The sequence below is a fragment of the Labrus mixtus genome, chromosome 12 (assembly GCF_963584025.1).
Source record: "Labrus mixtus chromosome 12, fLabMix1.1, whole genome shotgun sequence".
In the NCBI taxonomy this organism is placed as follows: Eukaryota; Metazoa; Chordata; class Actinopteri; order Labriformes; family Labridae; genus Labrus; species Labrus mixtus.
The window spans coordinates 15,052,111-15,065,604 of NC_083623.1; the positions used below are offsets into that span (position 1 = coordinate 15,052,111).

At 39.9% G+C, this 13,494-nt stretch overlaps 2 protein-coding genes across 4 annotated transcripts in view; both read left to right on the plus strand.

The window, feature by feature from the left end:
- Positions 1–13,494, plus strand: part of LOC132985078 (alpha-N-acetylgalactosaminidase-like) — a 423,896-nt gene that overhangs the window by 216,081 nt on the left and 194,321 nt on the right. The gene's annotated exons all lie outside the window — the stretch shown is intronic.
- Positions 4,462–13,435, plus strand: myb (v-myb avian myeloblastosis viral oncogene homolog). The gene is made up of 15 exons (XM_061052205.1): positions 4,462–4,618; positions 6,517–6,634; positions 6,854–6,925; positions 7,114–7,206; positions 8,001–8,221; positions 8,752–8,980; positions 9,093–9,164; positions 9,272–9,376; positions 10,011–10,271; positions 10,406–10,594; positions 10,882–11,000; positions 11,086–11,284; positions 11,572–11,670; positions 11,872–11,955; positions 12,049–13,435. Exons 1-15 carry the CDS (start codon positions 4,596–4,598, stop codon positions 12,163–12,165), a joined length of 2,001 nt encoding a protein of 666 aa, XP_060908188.1. The 5' UTR covers positions 4,462–4,595; the 3' UTR covers positions 12,166–13,435.

Sequence of the window (13,494 nt, forward strand, 5' to 3'; positions counted from 1 at the left end):
AAAGAACTTGAGAGAGGCTGCCTGCATAAAATACAATAACAAATTTGAATCTAAGCTCCAGTGTTGGGCTGTGAATGTCTTGATCATTTTTGTCAAAGGTTATGCCCTATGGTTAAAGACCAAATGATCTGAGCCCACACTACACCTCCCTCAGAAACACACGCACAAAAACAGTGACATCATTTTTCCTGCTGTCTTTGTATGACAAGGAAACTTAAAGCCTGTCTACCACAAATGGAAGAGAAATTAGTTGTTTATAGCCCTGTGTGAGCTTGCATTTGTGCATTTACAAACATGCATGTGTGCAGGTGTAAGCATGTGTGGTTTTTTGATACATGATGTTGACCTGATCTCATCTTCAGTAGCCTCTTTGCAGATGAAAGGAAAGAAGATGATGAAAATGTCACACAATAATCTGATACCATGATGCAGGTGAAGTATACACTTACACATCTGCATGGGGAAATGGAATATGAGGTTTGGTGTGTCTCCCCATTCTAAAAATAGAGCAGAATAAAGAGAGAAGCTGGCTTAGGTAATTTTGAAGACCTTTTCACTATGATTGTCTCATATTGCAAGTGGCAGTTTGACAAAAGAGGCTTCTATTGGTAGAGTTAGCAAAAGAAAGAAGGGTATTGCTCATATTGAGAGGGAATCGTTGTGAACTTTATTCTTTATTGCACATTAAGTGTTACCTTTCAGTTAGGAGAGTGTGTATGTGTTTGCACATCAATGTGTGTCCCTATGTGGGTGGAGGTTTCCCCTCTAAAATTCTGGTTCCTGCGTTTTGAAGTCTGGTTTCTGCATTTTGAAGTCTTAGTTGCTAATCTTGGGAAATATAAACAATTGCTCATGTTCACACGGAGCATAAGTAAACAGACAGAAACATGATCTATTTACAGTCACTGCCTATGCATCACTTAAATGTTTCTAGGACATTTTAAAACCAAAGGCAGCAAACAGCACCTGCTTTGTTATGGTAATGGAACATATAACCTCAGTGTATGGAACAGTCTCAGTGTTGAAACCTGCACTCAAACAAAAAATTTTTTTGCTTTCTTTATGTTGTATTGATGGATTATGTACATTCTTGTCTAAACCTACTTGATAATAAACCCCGTCTGAATATGTTTGTGTCTGCGACGAGGCTGAGGTGTGACATTTCACACCTCTATGCAGGAGCTGAGCTTTTGTTTCCTCTGAATGTTTTTTTCAAGCGTTCTCGGTCAAATCTGTGCCACCGACGTGGCCACAGGGTTTCTTAAGAGTTTTGATCAATGAATTTGTGGCATGCGAGAGAAATTTCAAAGCTAAAATTGGGCTGAGTAGATGAATTAAACAGATGGATGGACAGATTGTTGGAAAAATTAGCGGATCAGTGGATGGGTACTTTGTTTAAATGACATAAATATAAAATAGCTAAATGAATAATTAATGTATCCACCACCGCCACCTTTTTTTTTCTGTAAATGACTTAAAAATCTAGGAGATGCAGGAAGGGTTTAGCAAATGGATGTTAATTGTAATTGTAGAATCATGTGATAGCAAAGGATTGAAATCTGTCATCGTGCATATCTAAAAACAAATTAATCTGTGTGTAATTGTAGAAAACAAAGTCTAAGCACAAGAGGGCGAGGGGTGAAGTCCATCCTAAATGTTGGCAGCAGGTATGCGGTCATGCTTTCAGTTAATTTGCCATGGGCAAAAGACATTATGTGAAGAGTCTTCAACATGAACCCCCAGGGAAAATGCAAAACCTACACTTTACCTATACTTTCGCAGGTGGTCCTAACATCTAAACTCAATAAAGAAACATGTGAGTTCCTTAAAGTAACAGTTTTGGGAAATGAAGGGGTATATGAAATAACAAAAACAAATTTAATTGGCTTTTTAGAAAAATAAAGATGGATTAATAAAACAGCAATTGCACTGCACAATAATGTAGAAACACCTATGTTTAAATACATCAACAAATATTAGCAATTAGTCAACATGTTGGTTTATTTAACCACAGAACCATACGGGATCTCCCCTTCCCCATACATGCCTTGACATACACATACAGATATACACTCACACACAAGCATAGCAATTAACAATACATGTTTGACCCACCCCACTCTAGATTTAAAAGCCTGGTGGGACAATATATCAGGCCTAGGGGCCATCATTAAAAATCATTCAAATGAGCCAACCTGTGCACACAATGCTTTGCAAAGGGGGCAGCCTTCACAATACCTTCCTTAACCTGTTCAATCGCATCATGCAAATATGCTCAGCTAAGAGTCAATGGGAGTCAGGCTTCCTGCTCAGAGTACTGGGGGTGGTGGGGGGGATTTGCATACCCCAGCTCCCTTCCTTCAATTTGGTTTCAGATAACAAAATGCAGTTTTTATTATTACCCTCGAGGGAAAAGAGACATTTGGGGCTTGTGTGAAATAAGCCAGGGACAATAAAGATACATATAAGTTAACCTAACCATTTGCAAAAGCACACACACACACACACACACACACATTACATGTAGCCTTTGGCATTCTATTTACTTGTTAATATGGTTAAGGTTATTTATATTGGCTCTTATTATTGTGATAAACATTACATTTTGTTTTTTCTGAGTTTTTAGTTGCTTCTTTCTGTATCTTTTTGACTGACCTGTTTTTCTTTCCATGTGAGTCATCTTTTTATAGCAGTCTTGCACGATAGTTGGCTGTATAGTTAAAATTTAATCTGAATAGATTAGAAGCACCACCTCCAAGAGGCAAAAATTACTTGAACAATGCTTGTGTGCACAGGTGTGTATAGGATTTGAAGCTTGCAAGTGATCGCAGCCAAGCACCCATATGATATGTAATATCAGAGAGGCCTGCAGATGTCCACTGTAAAAAAAAACACCTGCAAGACATTTAATGTTATAAATGTGCAGCTACTAAACCAACAAAGCAATTTTTGTCAACAGATTGTAGAATTTTAATCCACACATGGCCAGTTTAAAAAATATCTTGCACTGTGTGCTTCATATAACACATGTCAAGTCCTGTAAATCTTGATATTCTTCTCTGTCAAAGGGCTTCACTTCACTGAACACACGGTTTAGTCAAGTATTGAAATTTTCGGTCCATGGCCATGTTTGTAATCCTTTATCAGGCCACTATTATGGGGACTGGCCAGGGACAATAGGTCGGTCTGGGGAGATGTTAATTACAAGTGACCAGGACAATACGGTCGCGTATGGAGGAACTAACATAATGAGAAGACACATTTATACAAATAAAGCATTACCCCCCCCCCCCCCCCCCCCCCCTTCCATTGAATGGCTGAGCGAAGAAAAGTGCTGCACAGTGAGGACTGGGAACTCAACCAAAACAAAATAATCACAAAACAAGGTGGCCTGTTGCTTTTATAAAGAATTAAGTAGGCTAGACGTTATGCAACACTAGGAAAGGCACTTTATGATATTAATCATAGAAAGGGTTGAAAAACAGGCCAAACTCGTTCCAAATTTAAATGTGGATTATTTTGAATAGGCTAAATGCAAAGACGTCATCATCAGCAGATTTCTGTTTCACTGACTAAAACAACAGCAAGCAAAAATAAGGAGAACATAAACGCGGTCTTTCATTAAATGCAGTCGTCCCATGAGTTATGAGCAGTACATTCTCACGAAAAGTTGAAGGGCGACCTTATCTTGTCAAATTTCTTTGCCTGGTCGAGCACATACGCCCATTTGGTCCCAACACGATAAAATAAAGGTCTTAAATGTTTTATCACTCTGGAACATCTGTGGGCAAGAGGAAGAGGTAACAGATCACATAAAAGCTTTCTAACTTCACTTTCCTCTTTTCCATGCCAAAACACCCATTCTGCAATTGTTTACTTCGGTCAGACACACAAGTTTCCTTCTGCTTTTCACCAGAGGAGAAGTAACTCATGAACAGTGTTGACAAAAAGCGTGTCGCGCGGACAAACAGGCAAAACGCGCCTTTGACAAGTCTTCTGTGTAATGGTCTGGTGGTGCCTTCACGGACGCTTCGTACATTTGGAAACTTCTACTTTACTTACAAGAAGCACAATACAGATGCATTTTTTAAAGTAGCCTACCATAAAAATCCAGCCATCACTATAGTACATTTTCTTAATCTTTCTTAATATTATTTACATATTTTTAATCATACAATAAGTACTATATCTATATGGCTTACTAAGCGGAGGAATACAAGTTTAGTTTAGCTTTAAAAATGTATCTCTCAGACGCAATGAAATAGCCTACATTTCCTTGAAATATGATAAGGTTTTGTTTTATTTTCTAACACTTTCTAGAGCGTGAAACAAAATTCAAACTTTTTCCCTGTTCGTTCTAAACGTAATTACAACACGTCGGATGGTCAGGAAGTAAACTGTACGTGGGCATGCGCAGAAGGGGCAAGCTGAGTAGCGCCAAATTTACCGGGATGTGAGGGAGGGGAGGAGCAGTAGTAAGCCCTGCTGTAGTTTAAATTAATGTCAACCTGTCTCCACGCCGGGAGAACAAACCTAGGACAGATAGTGAAAGTAAGTGCTCAGCGTATCCTGCGAGCCGCGCTACACTAACTAAGATGGCTCGGCGACCGAGAAACAGGTAAGCACAAACAGAAAAGTCTGTTTATTTATTATTTCTTAAACTTTCTCCCCCCAAATATACCCTTTATATTTTACAGTGCTGCTCTTCTTATTCTAGTTTTTTTTAGTTTTATTCACTGTTTGACACGGCGTGAGTTGAGGGGTTAAGCATGCAACATGTTGACAGACTATATGTTTATTTTGTTATAATGTTTTGTGTTTGAACAGTTTTGTTTAAAGCAGAGTGGTAGTGTGGGTGTCGCGCTCGCGCGCCCATGACAGGTGGTGGTCATCTGGCATGTGCGCTCCTCGCGCTCCTGTCAGTGGTGAGAGAGAGAGAGAAAGGGGGTCTCTCTGTCCACACTCTCGTTTACACGGAATCAAGACACAATCACACACGGATTAATAATGAAGTTAGGCGGGTGGACAGGCGCGTGCCACGTTGTGTACTGCATGGTGCGTGGACATTGGGTTTAATACGACCCTATTATAAATACAAAATCTAACAGATTGCACAAGGGCATCAATTTTTCTCTGTTCTTAACCGCCTCTCAGATGTTAATGTATTTATGCAAATTTTAAAAAATATATTTATTGATAATGGTTGTTCTTGATGGCTATCACCTTGTGAGCTGCATGGACACATGTTTTCGTTTTCACTTGCAGATAGAATCAAGATTAGAAAGCTGTATATGCCTGGAACAAAGGTCATACGCGCCTTATTAAAGCTTGCAGCATCTCTGCGAGCAGCGCTCACTCTTACTTTGGAAACTGCGCTTTCTCGGAGTCAAAAGCGCACTTGTCGCGAGCAGAGGCTGCGTCCTTTGTATTTATCTGGTTTTAGTCCACTTAACACTAGAGCTACACCGGGCATCGACCCCCCTAGCCCTCTGTCCTCTGCATGTCAAGTTTGACCAATCATAGTCGTAGTGCGGGTAGAAGGATTATCATAGATCTGAACGGGCAAATAGAGGACCAGGCAGAGCGAATTCAAATGTTGTTTCATTTAAGGGCAGTAATCATAATCAAAGGTTTAATAGAGCATTTTTCATGTTACTACAGGCTTACCATGAACTGACTATGCTGTATTGATTGCCTTTAATGTGATTGTTGTGCACATAAAGTTCTGTGTAATTGTTATTTGTAATACTTTTTTTCTTTTATGTGGTTGTTATAATTTAAAATAGCTTCTACCTTTCATTTTATGCTAATTTACAGAAAAAAACTGAAAAATATTGTTGGACTTCATTTTTGATGAATTATTCCGTTTTGTCAGGGCTATTAATCAGTCAGAAAGACACAAAAAGGAAGGTTATCCATTTTTAATATCCTCCTGTACAAGCACACAAAAACACATGCACATTTCTCAGTGGGGTTCCAGTTCACCTGTTGCTCTTTATGACACTAAAGTACCCTACCTAGCTTCCACTTGTCTATGCTCCTGATCTGATTGGTTCAGTGTGTGTGTGTGTTTGTGTCTGTTCTGCACAATACCACTGCAGGTCTGAACACGCCAGGGTCATGAAATTATGATCGCATGTGCCAATCCCAGTATCTGTGGAAACCAAAAACATTGGGAACCTGTTCATCCATCCATCCTTCCCCCCTCCCTCCCACTCACTGTTCTTCTCTCTCTCTCTCTCTCTCTCTTTCTCTTCTCTCCACTTGTGGGTGCCTTGGCTAAAAGCCTGCACCCAAACCTTCAAGAATGACTGGTTCTGTCTGTGTTGACACCTGATGAGTTAAAGATTGGGCTGAGTTCTTTATGCCCTGTGTATAGAGATGATTAGGGAGTAGTTTGGAAATGAAAAGGGTTCTTAATGTGCTATTATTTTTCTTTCTATTATTTTGTACTATCCCTTTTCACACTGCCTACACTTGTTGTTTAAATGTGTCTTTGTCTCTCTGTTACTGCAGTGTTTACAGCAGCGAGGAGGATGAGGAGGAGACTGAGATGTATGAGCATGATTATGACGGATCAATGGCCAAGACGGGGAAACGCCACCTTGGCAAGACACGCTGGACACGAGAAGAGGTACACAGACACAAACAACAAAATAAGAACACATCTCATATGTTAAGTAATAACTGCCTCAGGAGAGATCACCTGAAAGAAACCTGGCAACCTCTCTTTTTATTGTCTGGTCTACTCACAGGTTACTTTAATGTTCACTCAAAATTGCTGTTGTTGATGATCATTGCATCTGAATGTGTTATATGTCTGACAATCTGAGAATGTATTTTTCTTTTCCAGGATGAGAAGTTGAAGAAACTGGTTGAGCTAAATGGATCAGAAGACTGGAAACTCATTGCAAGCTTACTAACAGTACGTATTTTCTCAGAGACTGAGGAGAATAAATATGCAACAATTGACATTATCTTAATTGCAACAACAAAAGCTGTCACCAACCAAGTACTGTTTTCTTTCTGAACAAGTCTTTATAACTCGGACCTGCTAATTTATTCAAATGTTATGAGGATGATGACTAATCCTGATGCTCTCTGGCCCTCCAGAACCGTACAGATGTGCAGTGTCAGCACAGGTGGCAGAAGGTTCTTAACCCAGAACTCATCAAAGGACCATGGACCAAAGAGGAAGACCAGAGGGTAAGACTCTCAGAACGAACCTGAAAAAATTAACATGTGCCTTTATGGGTCATACATAAAAAAAACTGAAGACACATTATTATTGCATATTATGGTTAAACATGCAGAACTACGTTTCATATAGTAAAGCCTCAAAACTGAGCAATTTAGAAACAAGGTAACAAGTGTCATCCAGGGTAAAAAAAAACAACTTTATGTTCCTTTGTGATTAAAGCAACCATTCTGTAGCAACTGCTTAGCTGCCGTTGCAAATTTTGAGTTTCCCAAAAAGTAACTCCTTTGAGCTTTTACTCAATAAATAACGTCTTAGCCTCTTGAAAAAATTTATTAATTGAACTAGTCTAGAGGAGTTATATTTCCACCCACTGTAATGATTAGCAGAGTGGCTAACGTTCCACTGGAAACTCCCTCACTACTCACCACCAGGTGCTCTCAATCACCTCTACAGGCTGAAAGATAAAAAGGGGAGGAGGGAAAAGGAAGAGGAGAAGCACTCAGTGACAGCATGTATACTTTTATGTTTGTTGTTTTTCTCAGATAAATTCATTTTTTTTCTCATTTTTCTTTCCCTTGCCTTCAATTCTTTCTTTTCAACTCCTCACCTGTGGTTTCTCTACCTTTTTTTCCCCTTGTGTACTTCTCCCTCTCCTCTCTCCTCCCTGTTATTGCTCCTTCCTTCCTCTTTCCCCACTGACATTTTACTTCTCTTCCTCTTCAACACTCTTCCTCCTGCCCTCTTGTCTTTCCTCTTTTTCTTCCACCCCCTTACACACACAAACGTATGCTCACTCCAGGTGATTGAGTTGGTCCAGAAATATGGAGCCAAGCGCTGGTCTGTGATCGCCAAGCACCTGAAGGGGCGCATTGGAAAGCAGTGCCGGGAGCGCTGGCACAACCACCTGAACCCGGAGGTGAAGAAGACATCCTGGACCGAGGAGGAGGACCGAATTATCTACCAGGCACACGAGAAGCTGGGCAACCGCTGGGCGGAGATCGCTAAGCTGCTCCCTGGCAGGTAAGACAGAATGAAGATGAGAGACATATGGAAAAAGAGAAGCTAGATGAATCACTGAAACCCATGATGGTCTGCTGTGCAATGTTGCGGTGAAAGAGAATGGAGGACAAAGAGGAAGAAATGATAGAAGAAACTAATGAGAAAAGGAAAAGAATATGGAAGATGATACAGAAAGTATTAATGTTTTGTATTTTTTAGTTAGGAATACAAATTATAAGGGAGAAAAAGGTTTAAAATATAATTTCAGAAAAGGGTTGGTCTTTATAGAGTAAGGCCTGGAATTAAATACAAAGATAAAGGAAGACAAGTAAAGAGATACTGTAGTTTGGAAATCATTATAATTACCCTGCACTGATAGCCTTATCAGTTCTGTGTCTGTGTGACTGTGATAGCTTCTGATGTGTAGGTGTTGATAATGCTATCAACTACCACACAAGTTCCAGGATGTCTTTCTATGTTGCATACTTGCAGGTATGTTTTTGTGTTTTGTAATAATAAACCTTTAACATGTGTTTTTTTATGACGTCCAGGACCGACAATGCTATAAAGAACCACTGGAACTCCACTATGAGGCGAAAGGTGGAGCAGGAGGGCTATCTCCAGACAGCAGCCAAGAATGGCAACTCCTCACACTCCATCGGCCATGGCTATATCAAGAATAACAACCACATCATGGGTTTCCCTCATCACTCGCCCAGCCATGCACAGCTGCCTCCCTCATCGCCACTCAACTACACATACATCACAGAAACACACCGAGTGAGTGGGCTTTACACCACTTTTTTAAAGCTTTTCCAAAAAATTGGATTGATACTAATTATTTAGCTGCCAGTGGTTCATTTATCTGACATGTTTCTGATTGGTTTAACAGGTACTGTTCCCATTGGGAACATTGCATTTGGACATCATGAACATTCCCCAGCATGGAACCGCTGCTATACAGGTAACAACAGCACAAATATGTTGCTAAATTGATCGCTATTGTGAGAATTGAGACCACAAAGAAGAGGTTTGAATTGTTGCTAAAATTTGCTGGCTTCTTTTTTTCAGAGACACTATAGCGAGGAGGACCCTGAGAAGGAGAAAAGGGTGAAAGAGATTGAACTCCTGCTCATGTCAACAGAAGACGAGCTGAGAGGCCAGCCTTCACTACCAGTGAGTTTTTGTATGAAATTACATACAAAAATGTTGTTCAATTAGTTTAAGGCTGCTGTATTTTTTATTGTGTGTGTGTGTGCGCGCGTGTGCGTGTGTGTGTGTGTGTGTGTGCGTGCGTGCGTGCGTGCGTGTGTGCGTGTGTGTGTGTGTGTGTGTGTGTGTGTGTGTGCGTGCGTGTGTGTGTGTGTGCGCGTGTGTGTGTGTGTGTTTCAGAGTGTATGCGGGTGTGACAGCACAATTTATGTGCATGTGCATTTGACCCTGGCTTTGAGGACAGTGGTTGGATGTGTGTGTGTGAATAAGGAGGAGGAAACATCTGGGGGGTCTGTTTCTGCAAAAGAAATGATGAAATAGGACCTTATCGCCATTTTTTTGTGCACGTCCATGACAGCTTGTGCAACACTTCACAACACTTCTCTTACTCTTTACATTAAAGTTCCTTTTCTTCTTCTCTTTTTTTCTCTTTTGTTCATTTTTACACCTCTTCCAGTATTGTCAGCCTTGCATTTTTTTGTCTTGTGCGTGCTTGAAACTTTTTACACTCACAACCCTGTGTGTGCTCATATTGTCAGATGTAAATTCTTTCAAAGTTTTTCTATCCCTCACTCTTAACATCTTTTTCTCCCCCTAGATGAATTTGCAGTTTCCGAGCTGGGTCAACCATGGCTCTTTGACTGACAGCTCAGAGGGGATGGGAATGTTATTACCTCATCATCAGGTCGGCGCTCCTGCTTTGCCTCTCGACCAAGGCTGCCTACCTGAGGAGAGCGCATCCGCAACACGGGCCAACAGCAACAATAACCGCAACAATAACAACAACAGCAACAACCATCACAGCAGCCAAACGTTCTCAAATACTATTCCAGAGTTCATGGAGTCTGTCATTGATTCAGTAAGTGTCTGCATTTAGCTTGTTAATAAACTTTAGGCCTTTTTTTCCCAATTTAAAAAAAAAACATAGCAAGTAGCAACATAGATTTTACCCAGAAGTGGGCCTTGACCCATATTTTCCCACCCTTTTCCTAGAGCCTCTCCTCAGTGGATGAGGCCAGTACCAGTGGGCTCTCGGATAAAAATGCTCTCAGAACAGACAGGGTCTTACCCATTCAGGGCTCAAGACCAGCTCATAGAGTATGGGATGATTTCTGTTCAACTGGCATCTGTCCAACCCCAAAGCCTTCATCAGGCAGAAAACTTCCCTTTTCACCCTCGCAGGTAGCCATGGTAGCTGTGTGGCATCAGAATCCATCCAATCATTAACTTGCCACATGATCATATCATCAACCAATCAGTTATACTGTTTCTGCTTCATTTGTTTTTTTTTCAATCATTACAGCTTCAAATGTTTTTGAAGAACCAGCCTGCTTTGCTTTGCTTCTTTCCTTTGCATTTCTGTAGTTTCAACCAACTCTGCTCCCATGATCTGCCCAATTGAAACTAATTTGAAATTAATCTGTCAGTTTACATTGGTTTACATGTTTTCCTCCTTTTTTGTTTCACAGTTTCTCAACCAGTCAATGAGCTCCGAACACTCCGACAGTGACAGTGTGCGTATGAGCTCGCCTGTGGACACTAAGCCTCTGATTGATCACAGCGCCAGACCCCAGAAGGAGAATGAAATGTGAGTGGCTTTATTACTTGTGTTTTTTAAGTAAAGCAGTGTTGCTGTAAACGATGACTTACAATTAGTGTCTCTCTCTGTTTAGGTTCAGAACTCCAAACATTCGTCGTTCGATCCTGGAGTCGTCTCCTTGTACACCAACACCTTTCAGGTCAACCCTGGCCCTGCAGGAGGCCAAGTATGGACCCCTCAAATTACTGGAGCAGCCGATGGTAGAGTCGATCAAGCAAGAGCCGATGGAGTGTGCTATTGAGCAGCCTCCACTGAAAAAGATCAAACAAGAGGTACTTTCCACTCAACAAGAAGCACATACACAACAACGACAACACACACAGACTTATGTGACACAGACATAAGACGTTTTAGTTTTATGCGGAAAACATACCTTCAGTTTGAGGCTGTGGTTGAAAATGTGGGTACTTTTTTCATTCTCCTTTTTTTAAGTTTTACGAACATATTTTTGATCGACTTGAGGAATTATCAGAGGTAGTCATAAAGATCAGTTGTGTTGTTAGAACCTCATATATGTTGAAATATGGGATATATGAACAAGTTGTGTTTTTGATTCTAGGTAGAGTCCCCATGTGAGAGGAGCCCGTGTATGCAGTGGGAAGGACAAGACCTCCACACACAGCTCTTCTCCCCAAACGGTCCTGCACAGGAAGTACCTGTAAGTTCTCCTTTCACCATTCAGGAGCCTTGATCTTTGATTACTGACAAATATTTTTAAACTTAAACTTAACCACTGAAAAATGTTGATCTCTGCTTCTAATGTGCTTATGTACTCTAGTAACTGTTCCAGTGTTAGATGCACCAATGTGTGTGTCGATCAGCTTAAATGATGATTTATATTCTTTTCATTTTCATTCAGGACCTTCTCACCAGCTCAATGTTAAGTGAGGATGGACACAAAGCCTACCACCCCTCAGGCAGAGGCATGGGCAGCCCGCTACAGGTTTGTACAATTCAATACACGTATTTAATTGAATGCTTTTTGTGATTGAATATTAAGCATCATACCTCATCATCTTTGTTTGCTTCTTGCCAGCAGCAGCTCAGTTCCTGGGAGCAGGTGACCTGTGGGAAAACAGAGGAGCACATTCTGGGCTCTGAGCAAAGACACAAGTACATCAACACTTACTCTACGAGGACGCTGGTCATGTAGCCAGAGACACATGTTGATCCTGAAACATCAACAGTCCCTGTGCTGGACGCAGTGCAGCAGGATACATATTTGTTGTGGTACAACAGTTGGGAGAGGCTCTATGCCACTTGGTGTTTATACACTCACACTCGTTGGATTTCAACCAACCAAAGACTATAATTTTTCCTTTTTTTTTTTTTTTTTTTTAAATCTTTTATATAGAATCTGCTTTTGGTTTTTAGAAATGTGCGTCCTATCCCTTCTGGTCTTATCATTGTATTATTATAAATGTTTGTATTATAGACGGGAAATGGTGGCTATATAATTTCAATGGGCTGTATTATTAATTCTGAATTTTGATATTAATATAATGAACAAGTTGATTAATTTATTTCTTTTGTTTTGATAATGTTTTTTTTGTTGGTGGTTTTCACAATTGGCCAATGGAGCAGTGTTCTAAGTTAAGTATTTAAGCCCTATTAGCATTATCATGAATCCAAAGGCATATTCATTCATTCAGAACTGATCTCTGTATTTCAGTCATGAAACGTTTCCATAATTTGTACGGTACTTATGTTAAAGCTACACTGGGTCTACTGAGATTTCAAGTGTTTGGTCTGTGCCACCTCATGTAAACACTTAACCACTGATCAAGAACTGTTGTGTTCTTGCATCAAGTTTGACTATGAATTAACATGTTTTACACAACATAAGGTGTCAGCCTTATTAGTATTACCCAATTACCACATTGGCACCTTTTTTTCTATAAAAAAATAGAGCTTTCATTTCAACTATTTCTTTCCTGGAAACATTCAATGAACAAACATTATAATTGTAAGAATTTAAGAATATAAGGTATATTTATACATTTAGAAAAGATTAAATGAGCTTTTATGTCTGAACCATGAGCTTCACCCAGTAAGAAGAAGACCAAGCTGCACTTGAATATTCTATTCTCTATAAAATGGAGAGTACTACACACTGATATTTTATATATTTTGCTACACACAAAAGCCCAATTGAAACTTTTGTACATTTGATTGTTTTTGATACATTTCTATGAATAGTTTTGTACTGTTTTGTACTACATACTCAATCAGCATTTTGTTTTCATACTAAGACTGCAGTAGCCCATGTCAAACACTTAGCAGCCAATCTTTTTTATAATGTCTTGTTTTTATACTAGCTTTTGAGCAAAAATGATTTTATAAAAGCATTTATACATGCCAAGTTTTCACATTTTTTTACTTTTATATACTGCCTAGTAAATAAAGTGTGTTGTTTTTTTACAGCCTGGTGTTCAGTGTCATGTTTTGAATAATGATCATGAAAAAGACAAGTTAAGAGACA